Source organism: Musa acuminata, chromosome BXJ2-6, assembly GCF_036884655.1.
Source record: "Musa acuminata AAA Group cultivar baxijiao chromosome BXJ2-6, Cavendish_Baxijiao_AAA, whole genome shotgun sequence".
Lineage (NCBI taxonomy): Eukaryota > Viridiplantae > Streptophyta > Magnoliopsida > Zingiberales > Musaceae > Musa > Musa acuminata.
In genome coordinates, this window is record NC_088343.1 from 7,135,192 (window position 1) to 7,152,191 (window position 17,000).

At 44.0% G+C, this 17,000-nt stretch overlaps 4 protein-coding genes across 12 annotated transcripts; all 4 read left to right on the forward strand.

Moving 5' to 3' along the window:
- Positions 1-1,089: 1,089 nt before the first annotated feature.
- Positions 1,090-3,764, forward strand: LOC135614524 (protein NUCLEAR FUSION DEFECTIVE 4-like). The gene is made up of 3 exons (XM_065111985.1): positions 1,090-1,801; positions 1,954-2,882; positions 2,974-3,764. Exons 1-3 carry the CDS (start codon positions 1,466-1,468, stop codon positions 3,485-3,487), a joined length of 1,779 nt encoding a protein of 592 aa, XP_064968057.1. The 5' UTR covers positions 1,090-1,465; the 3' UTR covers positions 3,488-3,764.
- A 527-nt stretch (positions 3,765-4,291) lies between these two features.
- Positions 4,292-5,381, forward strand: LOC135613447 (HVA22-like protein e). The gene is made up of 4 exons (XM_065110475.1): positions 4,292-4,476; positions 4,595-4,621; positions 4,704-4,826; positions 4,911-5,381. The coding sequence occupies exons 1-4, from the start codon at positions 4,430-4,432 to the stop codon at positions 5,170-5,172; spliced, it is 459 nt and encodes a 152-aa protein (XP_064966547.1). The 5' UTR covers positions 4,292-4,429; the 3' UTR covers positions 5,173-5,381.
- Positions 5,382-9,390: 4,009 nt separating this feature from the next.
- LOC103987250 (uncharacterized) lies at positions 9,391-10,385 on the forward strand. Its single transcript, XM_009405499.3, has one exon. The coding sequence runs from the start codon at positions 9,399-9,401 to the stop codon at positions 10,107-10,109; it is 711 nt and encodes a 236-aa protein (XP_009403774.2). The 5' UTR covers positions 9,391-9,398; the 3' UTR covers positions 10,110-10,385.
- Positions 10,386-10,760: 375 nt separating this feature from the next.
- On the forward strand, positions 10,761-16,999 carry LOC135614526 (transcription factor TCP20-like). 9 transcript variants are annotated; one of them, XM_065111990.1, is made up of 12 exons: positions 10,761-10,944; positions 11,315-11,549; positions 11,625-11,695; positions 11,840-12,000; positions 12,107-12,270; positions 12,536-13,344; positions 13,431-13,534; positions 13,626-13,800; positions 14,499-14,639; positions 14,791-14,899; positions 15,147-15,236; positions 15,574-16,999. In XM_065111990.1, the coding sequence occupies exons 11-12, from the start codon at positions 15,198-15,200 to the stop codon at positions 16,444-16,446; spliced, it is 912 nt and encodes a 303-aa protein (XP_064968062.1). In that variant the 5' UTR covers positions 10,761-10,944; positions 11,315-11,549; positions 11,625-11,695; positions 11,840-12,000; positions 12,107-12,270; positions 12,536-13,344; positions 13,431-13,534; positions 13,626-13,800; positions 14,499-14,639; positions 14,791-14,899; positions 15,147-15,197; the 3' UTR covers positions 16,447-16,999. The 9 variants fall into 9 exon arrangements, with proteins under 9 accessions (XP_064968062.1, XP_064968061.1, XP_064968060.1 ...); XM_065111989.1 differs by lacking the exon at positions 14,499-14,639 and having other exon boundaries at positions 12,536-12,749; positions 13,166-13,344; XM_065111988.1 differs by lacking the exon at positions 14,499-14,639 and having other exon boundaries at positions 13,609-13,800.
- Position 17,000: the final 1 nt, after the last annotated feature.

Below are 17,000 nucleotides of genomic sequence, written 5' to 3' on the forward strand. Positions count from 1 at the left end.
TTGTGCATCCAACAAAGACAGCACAGTTGGCTCTTTGCTTTGCTTTGGAGATGTCCCCTCATTTGTGCACCTTTGGCCTTCTTTCTTGGTGTATATGATGATACCTGCATGTTGAATGGTCCACATTAATCAAGAGACAGTCTATTGGTTATTTGGATGTCCTTCTCACCCTCCATTTCTTCGTTCTCTTTTCTCGTGTGTTGCACCTTTTCTCAACTCAATTCCGGTATAGTCTTCTCCTCCATTCTTAGAAAAAGGAAAATAAAATTGGCTGTTGTACTACCGTAAGAATAAAAAAACTCTCTCTGCCGGTACCGGTATTCAATTAGAGTCAACGAGCAAATCTTTCTTTATTATTATGTTTCATGTGGTGCCTTTAAAATAGATTCAGTGTGACTCGATCTGATCAAAGTAGCCGAAAGCAAGATCCCGTTTCGGGTTGTTCCAACGAGGCACAAGGAAAACTGGTGACCTTCCAAGGCCAAATAAACAAGTTTCATGAGCTGTCCACAACATGTTCCTCTGATCACTATGCTTCCATCTCTGTCGATCACATCTGTGCCTCCTGCTATCATCGTTATTATTTGTGATTTATTTCTTTCATGATCTTCATCAACTAGCAGCAACAGAAACCAAAAAAGAATCGGCGATGGCATGACAGCCAAATATGATCGTAAAACAGAGTGTTGTTTATGGTGATATTGACAGACACTAGTCGCACGCTTAACGTGGGTAGCGGCGCAGTCGTCGCCTGAGACTTTGCTTTGCTTTGCTTGTGATATTATTATTATTCCATCGAGTCGAATATAAGTAAGCAGTATATTATTTGACTTGGTGGTGCGATGTAGATGACGAGGTCGGATTGGCCGATGAAGTGGGGCCGATCATCGAATCTACGTGTTCCTCGTCTCAACCCGCACAGGGAAGCCCATTCGTCGGCTGGCGATCAAATCAGAAACGCCCCCGTGTGCACCGACAATCCATGTTCCAAGTACATGGCTGATGTGACTATGAACAGGGCAGGGGCAATTGCGAAATTACAACCAAATGTGGGCGCTTTTACCCGAGCTGCTTCGAATAAGACCCTTGGGTTCCATCCGCCCCTCGATCCGCCGGAAGACTCGTTCTTCCTCCCCAGAAATTTTGGTTGTTTTCCTCCGAGTTTATTCGTATGGTCATGCTTCAATCACCGCTGCAGCTTTGAATCCTACTGCGAAGCGCCTTCCAAGATAAAAAATGCGGGCTCTTGGGAGGAAAGTTTCATTCGGAATGATCGATCCTCTGTTCGTCTTTTGTCGCTGTTGTTGATTCTTTCGGGCATGATGTGGTAAGGGAGAATTTCCAAAGCTGGTGGAGGAAGAAAAGGTTCGATTTTTTGTATCGATTCTATTCGCTACTCTGATTTCTACGGAGAAAAAAAAATCGGATCTTTGCTGGAGAACGCGTGATTCGAGTTCGGGAGTCAATGGCCAAGCCTCAAGGAAGGTTGGGATCCTTGTTGAACAACAGATGGCTCGTGTTCGTGGCCGGGATGTGGGTGCAAGCCGTCGCTGGGATCGGGTACCTCTTCGGCAGCCTTTCGCCGGTGATCAAGAGCTCCCTCGGCTACAATCAGCGGCAGATCGCCAGCCTCGGCGTCGCCAAGGATCTCGGTGACAGCATCGGCTTCCTCGCCGGCACCCTCTGCGAGATCCTGCCCCTCTGGGCGGCTCTTTTTATTGGTGTGCTGCAGAACTTCTTCGGGTATGGCTGGGTTTGGCTCATCGTCACCGGGAGAGCGCCCCGTTTGCCACTGTGGGCGGTGAGTTGACACTTCTTTTCATTTCTATGATTTGTTCTAGCATCATCCATCATTTCTTTCATCATGTAGTCGCAGTTTGCTCGTTGCATGAAACAGAGAAGTAGACAGATTCCATATGTGACCTTCTATGTCGTGTTCATCCTTTTGCGCAGATGTGCATTCTTATATTCGTGGGGACAAACGGAGAGACCTACTTCAACACAGCTGCACTGGTTTCGTGCGTACAGAACTTCCCCAGGAGCAGAGGCCCGATAGTGGGAATCCTGAAGGGGTTTGCAGGGCTCAGTGGTGCGATCTTGACGCAGATTTTTGCGATGATGCACACACCTGATCACGCTGCTCTCATTTTCATGGTGGCCGTCGGACCATCCATGGTGGTCATCTCCCTGGCGTTCATCGTCAGGCCCGTTGGAGGCCACCGGCAAGTGCGACCTTCGGATCAGTCTAGCTTTATGTTCATCTACATTGTATGCTTGATCCTGGCTGCTTACTTGATGGGTGTCATGCTTCTGGAAGATCTGCTTGACCTCAACCACATCGTGATCGTCCTGTTCACGGTGGTGCTGATGCTTCTCTTGCTGGTTCCTATCGCCATTCCTCTGCTGCTGGCATTCCGTGTGGACGCCGCTTCTCCCGTCCAAGAGCTTCTCTTGCCCGAACCTTCGAAAGAGGAGACAAGCAAATCAGGACAACAAAACGAGGTTGTCTTCAGCGAGCTCGAGGACGAAAAGCCCAAGGATGTCGACCTGCTTCCTGCGTTGGAGAGGCAGAAGAGAATCGCTCGTTTGCAAGCAAAGCTGTTCCAAGCAGCCGCTGATGGAGCTGTCCGGGTCAAGAAGAGGAGAGGCCCGCACAGGGGAGAGGACTTCACCTTGATGCAGGCACTCATAAAGGCGGACTTCTGGCTTATGTTCTTCTCCCTTCTCTTGGGATCCGGTTCCGGATTGACTGTCATCGACAATCTTGGGCAGATGAGCGAGTCTTTGGGTTACGATGAGACTCACATCTTCGTCTCCATGATTAGCATTTGGAATTTCCTTGGTCGGGTAGGCGGAGGCTATGTATCTGAGATCATTGTCAGGTACGAACTCCTCCAACTTATCTGAGACCGACACACCACCTCAATCTCTTGGTTTCTTCCTCCTCCTAGCAACAATGTGGTTTCTCCTCAGGGACTATGCGTATCCGAGGCCAGTGGCCATGGCGTTCTCTCAGGTCGCAATGGCAATCGGGCACCTGTTTTTTGCCATGGCTTGGCCTGGAACGATGTACATCGGAACCTTGCTGATTGGACTTGGATATGGAGCTCACTGGGCTATCGTTCCGGCTGCTGCATCCGAGCTGTTCGGGTTGAAGAACTTCGGAGCCCTGTACAATTTTCTTACCGTGGCTAATCCTGCCGGATCATTAATCTTCTCAGGTCTCGTTGCCAGCGGAATCTACGACTACGAAGCGGAAAAACAAGCACACCAACATCAAAGCTCGGGGGGTCTTCAACTTGGAAAATTGCTCCAACTTACTGCACTGAATGCGGAGGAGCCATTGAAGTGCAAAGGAGCAATCTGCTTCTTCTTCAGTTCATTAATCATGTCCGGACTTTGCGTCATTGCAGTGATCCTCAGCATGATCATTGTTTACAGGACTAGAATCGTGTACCTCAACCTTTACGGACGTAATCGCACGTAATTATCTGAACTCAGACGCCATTGACGCCGTCGAGTCCTTTCGGTCTTGGCAACTCTGTTTCCGCTTGCCCATTGAAGCAGAGGTGTTTCCATGTTCCCAAGATTAGATTAACGGAGGATGGATGGATCGGTGGATCTTCTTTGTGAAGTATCATCATCTTGTAGTGTCTTGGAAAAGAGTTGGTACATTCTGTGGTGTTCTAATGTATCGGTTTTGGTGTGTCTGCATTCGATATAACACTGTTGTTCGGTTGCGGAATCGATGATTTTTATTTTTATTTTTATTTTTAATTTTAAAAATTAGAATCAATATCATAAAATAATTCATCATATATTTTATTTTTTGGATTTGGAGGATAAAGAATTCAAGTAGAAGAAATTTTTTCTTACCATAATGATTTGATAATTGTCTTAATATTTTTATAATTTTGGATTTGAATCAACTCAAGTTTTAACATCAGTTCGCCATGTGTCCCTCTATTTCCCTTTCGATTGTGAATTGCTGACGCGAGCTGCTGAGCTGTGCCTCCGACTCATGGGCTTGTCGCATTTAACGTGGCAACGCCGTAAACAAGACTTACACATGCATCGACAACCAATCAGACCTCGAAACGAGTGATGAGAAGAGTGGGCCCCGTTCGGTCAGCCAGCCTGTTGCCCTCCGGTGGGTTCGTTCGTTGGGGTTTGGTTTCTTCCATTCATTTCTTTTCCGTGGTGACCGCGGATCCAAGGAGCTTTGACTTGGGACGGTGCGCTTTATATTACCTCACCCATCTGGTCGGTGCTGTCGGAAGCTGCCACGTGCCAGTCAACGTCACCCCTCTTACACCTCGCCATTTGTCTCGCTTCTCCTCTACATGTAGATATATATACATACCTTCTGAGAACGAACACTTGCGTTCCCCAATAACAGAAGCTTCATCTCCTCTCCATAGATCAGCCCATGGGTCATTTGTGGACTGTTGTCACCCATCTCCACTCCTTGGCTGGGTACGCTGCCAAATCTCTGTTCTTCTTCTTCTTCTTCTTCTTCTTCAATTTTGTCTGTGTCCACTTTGCCTCTAACCTGCGTTCGTGTCTGCTTGGTTGATGTATCACATGCATGCAGGCCAACCATTACGCTGGTCTACCCATTGTGAGTCACTTCACTCCGCCCAGCACCTGTTTGTCTTTAATCCTCAATGTTTCTGCTGATTGAAGTCTGCTGATTCGATCAGGTACGCGTCGATTCAGGCCCTCGAGAGCCCGTCGAAGCTTGACGATGAGCAATGGCTAGCCTACTGGATTCTGTACTCCTTCCTCACTCTCTTGGAGATGGCCGCTGAGTCCATCTTGTACTGGTAAGTTTGCTTTTATAGCCTTAGTGATTCTTCTCTGAGGATCCTGACAAGTGAACCATTGCTTGTGTTTCTGGTCTGGATTAGGGTACCTGTCTGGTATCAGATCAAGTTGGTATTGGTGGCTTGGTTGGTGCTCCCACAGTTCAGGGGTGCTGCCTTTGTGTATGACAACTTTGTAAGGCAACGATTAAGGAAGTATGAGGAGGGCAAAGCTGCAGATTGCAGTTCTTCCTCTCCCAAGGACAAGAACATGAGCAGCAAGAGAAGTGGAGCCTCCAAGGACAAGGATAACAGCAAGAATAAATTTGCACCATTTGTTACCCTGAAGAAGGCAAACATTAATTGATCCTTTGGGTGCTTGTCTGTGGACCTAATTATCAGCTGTAGAACAAATATATCCTCTTTTGTTGCTGTTCAGTGGTAGATTGCCTTCTCCATAGGAAATATTGTGTATAGTCAACCTTGTCACACAATGTTTTATGTATTGAGTTGTACCAAAGTTTTCTTTCAAGAATGATGTTCTCCAGATATTGTTGGTCTCCAAATGAAATGAAAATGTTCCAGGAAGAAAGACACGGTCTAGGAGTGATTGGGACATGCATACATCCTTACACTGGCAAACCAAAGTGTAATCCTCATGTAATTGAAACTAAGTGATGTTTTAGCAAGGATGTACTGTTAAAGAGATTCTCAAGGAATGAAACTCTACAGCCAACCACAATCTGAAGTAGGGAGTAGCTCGCATGGAAACAGATTTCTTTCCATCAATCAGAATGATTGGATACTGGGGAGCATGGCTTCAGGAACAAGAAGTGGCTGTTTGCATCTTAAATCTTCTATGGCAACAAAACATGATTTGGTTTAACTTATGATGCAATGCACTCATAAACTCGATATGTATTAGGAACGAGCGAGCGCTAAGAGAGGGGGGGGGGGGGGTTTGAATTAATGCAACGGTAAAAATCATGATTTTGAAAACAATTTTCGTTTCGTACGATAAAATCGATTTCGGAAACTTGCTCAACTTGAAAGCGTATTCGTAAACATGTTGAAAACAATAAGCAAGTAAGAGGTTTGCAGTAAGATAAGTTGCACAAAAGAAAAGAAAACCAGATTTTTATAGTGATTCGGTCGTTGTGACTTACATCCACTCTACTGATTCCTCTTCCGTTGAGGCCACCGGCATCCACTATTGATTTTTCTTTAATAAGCGAAGATCAACCTCCTTTTTACACCCCTCTTCTTTTTTTTACGGGTTTAGGAGATAACCTTTATAAGCATACACTTCTCTCTAAACATAATTTAAGTTTAAGCTAGAGGAGAGGATTTATCAAGAGATTTCTATAGCATTTTCTTACTTTTAAACTCATTATGCTTATGTAAGTTAACCAGGGATGAGAGGGGTATTTATAGGCTTCAAGTTGATTCAAATTCGGGGCCTAAAAAGGTCTCATCTCAAGTTTCCTGGGTACTAGCGGTACCATCGTCGTTCTTGGGCGATACTACCGTCGCAGGATCTACCACTGGGCGGTACCACTGCTGGCAGCATTACTTCCAATGGTACCACCGCTCAGAATTTCTGAAGTGTTGTTCCCCAGGCGGTGCCATCGTCGGCCCTAGCGGTGCCATCGCCGGCCAGGCTTTCAGCACCCTAGTTGGGCCTTGAATTTTACCCAAACTAGCCCAAGTTCGAGCCCAATTGGCTCCTAACAGAGTTGATGGGATTACCTCTCAATCCCAACTCCAAGTATGTGTTAACTACGATTCCTAAGACATAATCTAAGCAAGATAAGTCCAGTTTCTTCCGACGAGCTTCTGGTGATCTTCCGATGAACTTCCGACGAGCTTCTGGTGATCTTCCGATGAACTTCCGATGATCTCTCGGTAATGTTCTGGTAGACTTCTGGCAAGCTCCTGGACTTCATGACAATCTTCTTGGTGAGTTCCGATGAGCTTCTTTGGCAAGCTCTAGGACTTCTCGGTCAATTTCGGTAGAACTTCCAATGAACGTCCGAACTTTCAACAAACTCTCAAACTCCCAACGAAATCATGTTCTTAACTCCGGGACTTCATTTTGTTTTATGCCTTATTATCGTAGTTAATCATGTACACATAAAAAATACATTTCGATTTAGACAATTATTACTAAGCATGAATCATGTCGTATGGCATGTCATTGGTCCATCGATACTTCGTCCGATCTTGCGGTCTATTGCTTAATCGGTCAGTTGATCTTCGCAACTCTGATATCCTTGGCGTAATATCTGCTCTTCTAAGCCCAATGCCCGAATCTATGGCTCGAAGCCTTCTATCGATACGTCGACCGATCCTTCGACTCAACGTCCAATCTTCTGACATATTTTTCTCAAGCCCAGTATGATTCTTCCTGCTCTAATATCCTTTAGGAAAATACTCATTTGACATCTCTTTTTTTAGTAACATCAAAGGTCAGAACACACACACACATATCACCAGATTTTACTAGAAATCAAGCTCAATGATAGACTAATGATAGAATAAACAAGGAGGTATAATAAGCTTGGTATGATATTTGTTTTAAGCAAAAAAATTCAATTGAAGAAACATGCTTCTTCCATGTCTTAATTTACTCTTAATTATCAAAGCTTCAAATTTGCCATATTTATTTTTAGAGAATTTTATTAAAAAATAATGAATTCAAGGAGCTCCAAAGATATCAGAGCTCAAGACCAATGCCATCATTTTATCCCAGCAATTCATCCGTCACATAAGCTTTTAAATCATCAATTAAGGAGAGTTGAGAGGATTGGTGAAATCATTTTCTTCCCAAAAGTCTATTCCTTTGGAAAACAAAGTGCATTCAAGTGATGATTCAACTCTGTTTTATACCAAGCTTAATTCCAAAGACACAAGATGAAATATAAGGAATAAGAACAGCAATCTTTTGAGGAAAACAACAAGATCAAATTAAATAAAAATAACTGAACACAGACAAACACAAACAGCAAAAGTACCATCTGATCACACCATCCTACCTAAACTGCTTTCCAAACTAAATTATTCCAATAATAAGCTTGGACACAAAACATTCAACACTGCAATTAACTTCATGATCCCTCATGTTCTAGCAGCAACTTTATGAGAAGAATAAGAAATTAGTGTTGTGCAGCAAAACATTGCATGTGTACAAAGTTACAGCCATTAGACTCAGGTAGAAAGGCAAGAAAATTTTGTCTGTGACCCTCTTTTGAGGGTTGGCTGATGTTGACCATGCTACTAACTTCAAGCCTGATTCCACTTGTCTTGGACTCTTGTGAAGGTGAGGAGGAATCAAACATGTTGTTTGCTTTGGACCCCATTTTTCCCCATGTTTCCTTAGTCCCTAAGGTTTAGAGCCTTTAGCTACTCAGGGAATCAATGCAAAGTGTAACTTGGGTTATTCTCTTGACAAAGAAATTTAAAGTCTCAAAATCCATTTAATTTCAATCTAGATTAGAACAATTCGAAAGGCTAATTGTCATATTATATGGTGCAAATGCAAACTATGGTACATGAAAGGGAGCAAACCAGATAAGAATGAACAAACTCTCAAATAAACTATGTTGAGATCAAACAATTATGAGAGAGAATGAGGCAGCATCAGAAAGAAAAGAATATTAAATCAATCAACACATTATTTGTAATGCCATAGGATTATTGTTGTTGTTCCCTTTTGTGTTCATCTCCCACAAGAGTTCTTTCTCTTGATCCACACAGGTGGCAGCTCTAGCTTCAGAGATGTAAAGGTAGTAAACACCTCAAACCAAAGTCCTTATCAGAAAACCCTACTCCCTCATCTTTTGCTCCAATGGAAGGAAGGTTGCTTGTGCATTCAAAAGGTGAGATCTTTTTCTTCTTTGGAAGGTTGGCTGGTAAACCACAGAGTATGATGGGTGTTGGTAAGAGGTGGCTGTAATCACCACCTTTTAGGTCTGTATAAAATTTGAAGTTTCACTTCATAAATCACCCTTTGGTTGTCTCCATCATGCTTTTCATCACATATATTCTTTGTGAAGATTCATTTCTTAGCTTGGAATGTCATCTCAACATGCACCTTCTTCATGACAGCACCAACAGAAATAGTTAGTCACCAGTTAATATGATGTCTTCACAGAACACATGCACCACAAGCCATGAAATCAGCAACCTTATCAAGTTAAAATGAAGAACTCAAAAGCAACATGAGATGCCATATTTAAGAAGCAATGCTCACACACAGAGAATATGTTCTTTGTATTTTGGAAAGTCTATCAAGGTATTTTAATGTGTTGGATCACATTAATGGGTTATCACAGATCAGATTCCTAGCTCTGTAATCACCATGACAAATTACTAGAACTCAGAACAGATCAAAACCATCAAACAGCAAGAGTGGAAAGTGACACCAATCCCATGGCTTTTTTTAAAGAACCTCCACATACTAAAGGCAACCAAATAATATGAGTGGGAAAGCTAAAGATTGTGAGAATTCCACCAATAAAAGACCTTCCTTTCCTCTCCCTATATATACATGTTCTTGCACTGCTCTACGTTCAGTCGGATCGGCATCCTCCTATGCTTCTCTCTTTTCCTGTGAGTCTTCTCTCCCAAGCCTTCATCTCAAAGCAGTCCCAGACCTCTTGTTCTTCTCCTTCCTTCTTCCTAATCAAACACCTTAGAACTATGGACCCACTTAAAATGGAGAAGCTTCAGGCGATGAGGAGTTACAGGAGGAATCACTTCTTTTTGGTGTTTCTTCATTACATTCTACGTGTTGTTTTGGTCGGTCTGTTTCTGTCATGCCCCAATTGGCTCCCCAGCATCTGCTCCTTTGTAAAGTTCTTCTTCTTAGTTTGTCTTCCGAACATTGCCGCCACTGTCTCCGGGCCAAAGTTCGTATTCGTGGTCTCCAACATCATCATCATCTTCCTCGTCGGCGAGTCGAGACTCTCGAAGTCTCCTGCACAGCACCCCGGCATCTACGAGGACTACGTAAGCCGAAGCCAAAGCCTGCAGAGGATGGCTAGTGTCGAGGTCAAGGAGAAGGAAGCTGTGATGGTGGAGCCTTCGTTCGAAGAGACCAAAGAGAAGGATGAGGAAGCCGTCGCGGAAGAAAAGGAAGAGGTGAAAGGTGATGCAGGAGAAGAGGAATTAGTGACAGAGCGTGAGGAGTTGCTGGAAGAGGAGTACGAGGAATTGCCTGCAGAGGAGCTGAACAGGAGAGTGGAGGACTTCATTGCCAAGGTCAACATGCAGAGGAAGCTGGAAGCCAGAATGCTCATCTGATAACGATGATGAATGGTTGCAGAAAGAGAGAAAGGGGAGACGACAAATGATTACATCTCATCATCAGAATTCTTGTACATAAAAAAGAAGGAGATCTTCTTGGCAAAGAAGATGAGCTGCTTAGCTCTTTCATTGTTCTTGCCTACTGCTGATCTCAATTAATCATCGGATCACTAATAATAAAACTATCCATAAAATGTACGACAAATGATTGGCATGTCATCATCACACAGTATCTTCCAAGAATAATTCATTTATTTCAAGGGTTTGAAAGCAGATTCTCTTCAAAATGATGGGCGTTCTTCTTGTTGCCAAACTACTATCTTTTAATGATGTAAGAAGGGGTAATGTTAAGGTGTTAATGGAGTCATTAGTTAGATTCGGACGGGCTTAGTGGAGAATCTGTTCAAGGTGTGGGATACCATCCAATTATGCTTTTAAATTCAGCGATAGTCCCCAAATCAAGACCGTTCATCGACTTAACTCACTTGTGGGGTCCATCCACGAACTTTAAGTACTGGCGGTCTGATGAAAATTGTAAGAAGTGATATAGTAACAAAGAAATGGAGCGGATCAAGCCTCTGAGAACGCCTAACGTCTCTTTTCGACGCACTCGCCACCTCTCTCTCTCTCTCTCTCTCTCTCTCTCTCTTGGCGTTGTGGAGGAGAGAGAGAGCCAACTATGCCACCAAATTCACCTCCTCCTCTTCCTCCGCCGCCTAGGCCATTCTCCGAGTCGTCGACCCTCCTCCGATCATTTCCAAGAAGCGTTCTTGCGCGAAGAATCGACCTCTCTCCGAAAAATTGGAACTTGAGCCTTGTCTGAAGCAAGAAGGTCTGTTTCTTCTGATTTGGAGTTGCCCTGTTGGATCCGTCTTACTTGAGTTCGTTTGAGATGGCTGGTTAGCCTCTCGGGTTGTCAACTCTGGCTTATCTCGGGGGTTTTCTCCTGTTCACGATTTTCTCTGAAACTTTTTTTGTTCGTGACCGAAGTAAATTTGGAATTTTTAATCCCGTTTCCGAACTATTTGTGTTTTTTTATCTCGATGCTTCGTGATCTTCGAGTGCTTCAACAGGAATCCCATCCTTCTGCGATGGATTTTTCTCTCCTCGATTCATTTTGCTTGTGTTTGCGATGGAAAGTTCTCTTCCTTCCTTCCTGCTGTTAATCTTGAGATTGCCAACTTTTGGTGATTGCATTGCAGCTGTCACTGTACCTATATCCACTGCAAAGAAGCTCCTTTAAAGATTCTGAAAAATGGTGGCTTGCTTGGTTTGTCTTCGGAAGAATATAATAAAGTGGTTTTTTTAGACGCAAGTGAACGGGAATCTACTGTTCATCACTGTGTTCGGAGCTTGTGGCGACTTTGCCAAGAAGACAAAACTTCCTGCCCTTTTCGCACTTTATTATGAAGACTGCCTTCCAGACGTCTGGTTTATGTAATTAGAATCGCACTTGAATTCTTTATGTTTTGGTCTCTCGGAAATGTGATGTGTGTATATGTTATTCCGCAGCATTCAACTGAACTTGGTTATGTACGAACGAAGATGATGAGCAAGACACTTTCGTGCAGAATTGACAAAAGGTGATTGGTGTCTTCTTTTTTGTTATCCTAAATCTTCTTATACTTGATTTTGTCTTAGAATGTAATGTTTTCATTTTTATCAGCTCATTGATTGTTGAGGACCCTTTTGCCCTCATGACTCTAGTGATCTGCTACTTTTTCCAGGGAGAATTCTGGTGAGAAGATGGAGCAGTTTCTGAAAAGATGCTTCTATCATGCAGGTCAATATATTGCGAAGCCTGACAAGAAGCTGAAAGAACACGGGCTAGTTCTTGTATCTATAAGATGAGGATATCCTCAATTTTAGAAGTTTGACTCTGATGAAGGTACATATGATGACATTCAGCAAATGTTAATTTGTTTGGATCATCCAAAATATCTCGATTAAGCCTTTTGTATTTTTTATGTGAAAACAATGTTGAATGGTTACAGAAATAATAATAAAATTGGAACTGATCTTGATTGAGCAACAAATGAGCCTGTCATCAGGGTGCAGCCTCACGACAAGCTCATTCACATGAAGGTCAATAACAAGATTCCTTGATTGGGAATGAGATTAGACCAAAGTCTCATTTATATCTTCTTTATGCATCAAGGTACAAGCTATCCTTGTTTTTCCGATGAAAGAGAGTGCTGATTCCTAAAATGCCTAAATTCTGATCACTAACCACAGCAGTATTATATTATTCTGTTGAGCATTTTTTTTCTTGGGATATGAGTCAAAATGCCTAGGAAGTTTCATTCTAAGATTAGTATATATTGAGCTCTTTAAAAGCAATTTATAGGCAGGGCATTAATTATCATGATCCTCATGAGAAGGCTAATGCTATTTTGATTTGTCATAAAATGCTGGCTGTTTAGATACTCCAAGGAGATACCAGATGTGCATGAGTGGCTGCTTCTTGATGCCATGGAGGTAGAATGAAGGCTGTTCATTTGTTCTGGTGAACTGGATGCTGCTTGAGAGCTGTTCATGCCACTGCTCAGGAATTTTGTGGAGAATATAGCATCAGGGCTCTACCTTTACAGGAACCATGCACCAATAAGAGCTCATTATCTTGCAGCCAAATACAATGTCAGTTGTAGTGACCTCAGTGCATCAGAGTAATGTTTTTGCTGCCACTTTAGCAGGAGACACACCAATAAATTAATTCAAGAGAACCACAGATAAGCAATAACATTTGGGCACTGTGTTGTTCCTCTTTAATTTTGCTGCATAAATGCACTGCCATATAGGCTTGTAGGAATCTTAAGTTTGGTAATCAGCACGACATATAGTTGGGTTTCTTCTTTGTACAGCACAGTACTTGCAACAGATTTCATGGTGGACTTCTATCAGCTCCAAGGTGTTCAACAAGTCCCGACTATTTGAAGTGCGCAACATAGATCATCATAGTTGTTGATCCATATGCATATGATCTGACAAAGTTTATACCGATTGTGACTGCTGAATTTGGTTACTGCTTGTGACAATGATACTCTGGTCAACAGATTCTACTTGGCAATGCCCTGTGGAGAGGGTGGAGGACTGCGCAAAGATGACTGCGTTGAGGACAAGCCGCGGCACAGCACCGAGACACTGTGGTGGTTCAATGCAACTTGTATGATGCCATTCTTTGTGCAGGAAGTGGTGGGTTGGAATCTGTGGTGGTGCTGCAGCAGTGTGCCAGGTGCTCCGCCTGCCAAGGCTCTGAATAAGAGAATGCTTGATGCATCTGAGGCTAAATTTCTGTTCTTCCTTCAATCCAAGCAACAGGCATCAAGCAACACTAGGAGAAGTTGCAATGGTTGCAACATTCTACACACTCGAGCCCCGGAAGCCTATCATCCATGGTGTCATATATCCTTCCCTTGGCTGAGGTGGGTTCGAATCATGAGTGATGTGAACCTTTCTTTACTGTTCTTTCCTCGTCTTGATTCTACACTTACAACAGCTCATTTGTATTGCAAGGTTTTCATGACAAATGGTGGAGCAAAGATAAAGAATCATGTATCGAGTACCATTTCCCTTTAATTCGGATGACACCCACGAAGACAACCATGTTCATTCAAGCTCTAAATCTTCTCCCACAAAGACAAAGGAGAAGCCCGGGAAGCGTAATCAATGATTTCTCTTGTCGAGTGAGGTGAGTCGAGTCTGAATCATCAGTTTTTAAATTTATTCTATGCTGTCTTTTCCTTTTTCTTTTTGATTCTACATTCACAGCAATTTATGTTTCATGACAAATGTTGGAGCAAATATGAACTGTGATAAAGAAGTTCACAATGGTTTATTAGAAAGGCCTCTACAGCTGCACTGGCACATCAGGATGTCTTAGAAATCAGGCTTTTCACTAGGCAGCTAATGAAATAATAGCAACTAAAAGTATTTCCAAGGCTTGAAAGCAAATGCAAGCAAGAGGAATAATTTTTGGGAAAGGAGGCATTTCAAGAAAGACAAACATGTATCATATTTGTTTGTTCCAATCCATTTATAATTAGGTGATTCACCAGGCAATCATGTCAGAAATCCAACAACCAACCAAACATTTGAAAGACAAAGATCAGGCAACCTTATTTGTCCATCTCTTTTGCAAAATCAAAGAAAATGACAATCAAAAGTCAAAGGTGTGCCGGAAAAAAAAAAAGGTTATGATCTCCTCAAAGTCTTATCATCTACTTAAATTAGAGTTGCAAGCTGAGGTCATGAAGCCTCCCAAGTAGATTCATGTAATCCTATCTTTAAGTGTGTCTGCTGACCATTCTCCCTTCATTCCTTCTTTTAAATATGTCTGCTGACCATTCCCCCTTCATTCCCAATACTTTTCTTTCAAATGATATCCAGGTGAATTGTATTACTTCTGAGAACCATGAGGGGTTGATGTAGTCCTTCAGGAGGCCATATGGTGGTGTATAAGTGTATCGAGCCCCCACACATCAGATTTGTGAGAGATGATATCACCCTTCATAACAGGTTCCCATGACAGTGAGTATACATGTATTGATGTTAGGCAAGGTTGACCATAGATCATCCCTGACAGTTTTCATGGGTGATTGTAGCTGGGTATTGATGTCATTCAGAATATTATTTTTTGTAATTTATTTATAGTGTTTATCTGGTGGAATTTTGATTGCAGAGGGCCTATAAGATTGGGATCTACTGCATATTCTAGATTCAGCTGAAAGCTCCACCTGGAAGGAAGGAGTTCCAGTGTTCCCAGACTCCATAATATCCCCATTGATAAGGTCAGACAGTCCCACTCACCCACTCTCCCCTGTTCTCAAGGATCACTAACTATTAAAATGTCTTAAAATATACTCTGATGGCGGCCTTCCAGTATCGAAGATGCACACAGGCTGCATGATAAACAAAGAAAGAGATGTGCATTCATGTATTCCAGCCTGTAATAGTGACAGCATAGGCGGAGAGGAACCAATCCAAAGAAATGATCTGAATGGAATTTAATCCACGACATTGTCTTCTTCTGAACAGGTCAGGATAGGCTACCCAATCAGGTCAAACAGTGGATGGATCAGGCAAAGAATGACCCACCTAGTGAGAGCCAAAAAGGACGACGATCTGGTTCTTCTTCTGTTTTCATCTCCTTCTCCTTTCTCTCCTTCCCTTCCCTTCCCCCCCCCCCCCCCCCCCCACCCCCCGCCCGCGGCGAATCCAGTGACATTCCCTCGCCAAAGGCCGTTTAAAGCCCACAAAAGATTAGCATCTCTGCAATCTTTGCACCATAAGGTTTCTGCTCGTCTTCACCTCCATCTCTCTCGCCGCAAAATTCAATTTTTAAGCAGAAAGGAGAGACTTTTCCCCTTCATCTCCGTCTCTGACAGCCCAAATTCCCAACTTTTCATCACTTTCTCTTCTTTTCTTGTACTTACCAACCTTCTTTCCATCATTGAATCCCCAGGTTTCCCCGAAGCTGCCCCAGGCACTGGTGGTGGACTCGGCTGTCCAAGAGAGCATAGACCGGCAGGTGGTGATGGCCTCCCAACCCAACGTGGATGCCCAACTTCAAGCCACAGTAGAGAAGGGGGAGCAAAGGCGGCACCTTGCACCGAAGCGGAGCTCCAACAAGGACCGCCACACCAAGGTTGAGGGCCGCGGTCGCCGGGTCCGTATGCCCGCCCTATGCGCTGCGCGCATCTTCCAGCTCACCCGCGAGCTCGGGCACAAGACCGACGGCGAGACCATCCAGTGGCTTCTCCAACAGGCGGAGCCCTCCATCATCGCCGCCACGGGCTCCGGATCCATCCCGGCCTTGGTCCTCACGTCGTCCTCTGCCAGCGCCAGCTCTACTCCGACTGCTTCCGCCACGGCCTCGCTCGGCCTGCACCACTACAACCTCCAAGAATTAGGGCACAGCAGAGCTAATTGGGCGACGCCCGGCAGTCATCTTGGGCGATCCCACCCGGAATTTTGGATGACGCCGGTCGACGGGTCCAATGCTAGTTTCTTACAATCAGCAACGGCGGCAGTGCCTCTGGTGTCGAATATGCCGAGATTTGGGTTTAGCGGGCTGGAATTGCCCACTAGTGGCATCAACCCGATGACCTTCGTGCCACTGCTGGGCGGCCAGCGGCAGCCGATGCCGGGACTAGAGATCTCAGTTTCGCAACATGGGCAGGTTGGGATTTTTAAGCCTCAGCCACTGAGTCAATTCTATCAGCATATAGCGCAGGGCAGCGGGAACAGCGCCGGGAGTTATCAGTTGCAGCAGCAAGAACAAGAACAACAACAGTCTCTCACCTCTGATGAAAATTCAGAGGGATCGACGCAATAGGAAACATTGGAATTTGATGAGTTCGATTTATACACTCGAAGGGACGGCTGTCACCATCTTGAAACAAAGAGAGCTACAGTGTCTCCTATCCTCGACCTCCTCTTTGCTGTGCTTCTTCTCCATGTCGTCGCAGCTAGTATCCTTGGTCTCTCGATCATTCAGGTGCAGCAGACCGGTACCGGGCAGAAGGCTGGCTATGATCCCTTGGTGAAGGTGGACAACCTGTGTCGCTGCACCATTCCGACTCCATGTTGATTGAGCCAATCTGTTTCTACGAGATCACTGTCGAGTTCCGGCGTGCATGGCACAGAGCCTTGAAGAGTATGTCTCATGCAACTGAGTCACCGGTGATAGAACCAGAACGGCTTACAAGTGTGCAGGGTAAGAGCAGCTCGATCTAATTTGGATAATTGTGATTGTATTGAAGTGCATGGCCGGATGGGACAATTATGTTTCCGAGACCAGTATGCTTGAAGGATTCTGAGAGAGTCCTTCCAAGCTTTTGATTAGAGTTTTCAATTATAAGCAGAACATGTCGTTGACTTCTCTTCAAG

Bases quoted from the DNA above. Each gene is read 5' to 3' on its own strand.
- LOC135614524 (XM_065111985.1), top strand. From the start codon at position 1,466: ATGGCCAAGCCTCAAGGAAGGTTGGGATCCTTGTTGAACAACAGATGG. The intron at 1,802-1,953 runs GTGAGTTGACAC...CCTTTTGCGCAG, and splicing joins CCCGTTTGCCACTGTGGGCG to ATGTGCATTCTTATATTCGT. The intron at 2,883-2,973 runs GTACGAACTCCT...GTTTCTCCTCAG, and splicing joins GTATCTGAGATCATTGTCAG to GGACTATGCGTATCCGAGGC.
- LOC135613447 (XM_065110475.1), top strand. From the start codon at position 4,430: ATGGGTCATTTGTGGACTGTTGTCACCCATCTCCACTCCTTGGCTGG. The intron at 4,477-4,594 runs GTACGCTGCCAA...ACATGCATGCAG, and splicing joins CATCTCCACTCCTTGGCTGG to GCCAACCATTACGCTGGTCT. The intron at 4,827-4,910 runs GTAAGTTTGCTT...GGTCTGGATTAG, and splicing joins GCTGAGTCCATCTTGTACTG to GGTACCTGTCTGGTATCAGA.
- LOC103987250 (XM_009405499.3), top strand. From the start codon at position 9,399: ATGCTTCTCTCTTTTCCTGTGAGTCTTCTCTCCCAAGCCTTCATCTCA.
- LOC135614526 (XM_065111992.1), top strand. From the start codon at position 15,198: ATGACCCACCTAGTGAGAGCCAAAAAGGACGACGATCTG. The intron at 15,237-15,573 runs GTTCTTCTTCTG...TTGAATCCCCAG, and splicing joins CCAAAAAGGACGACGATCTG to GTTTCCCCGAAGCTGCCCCA.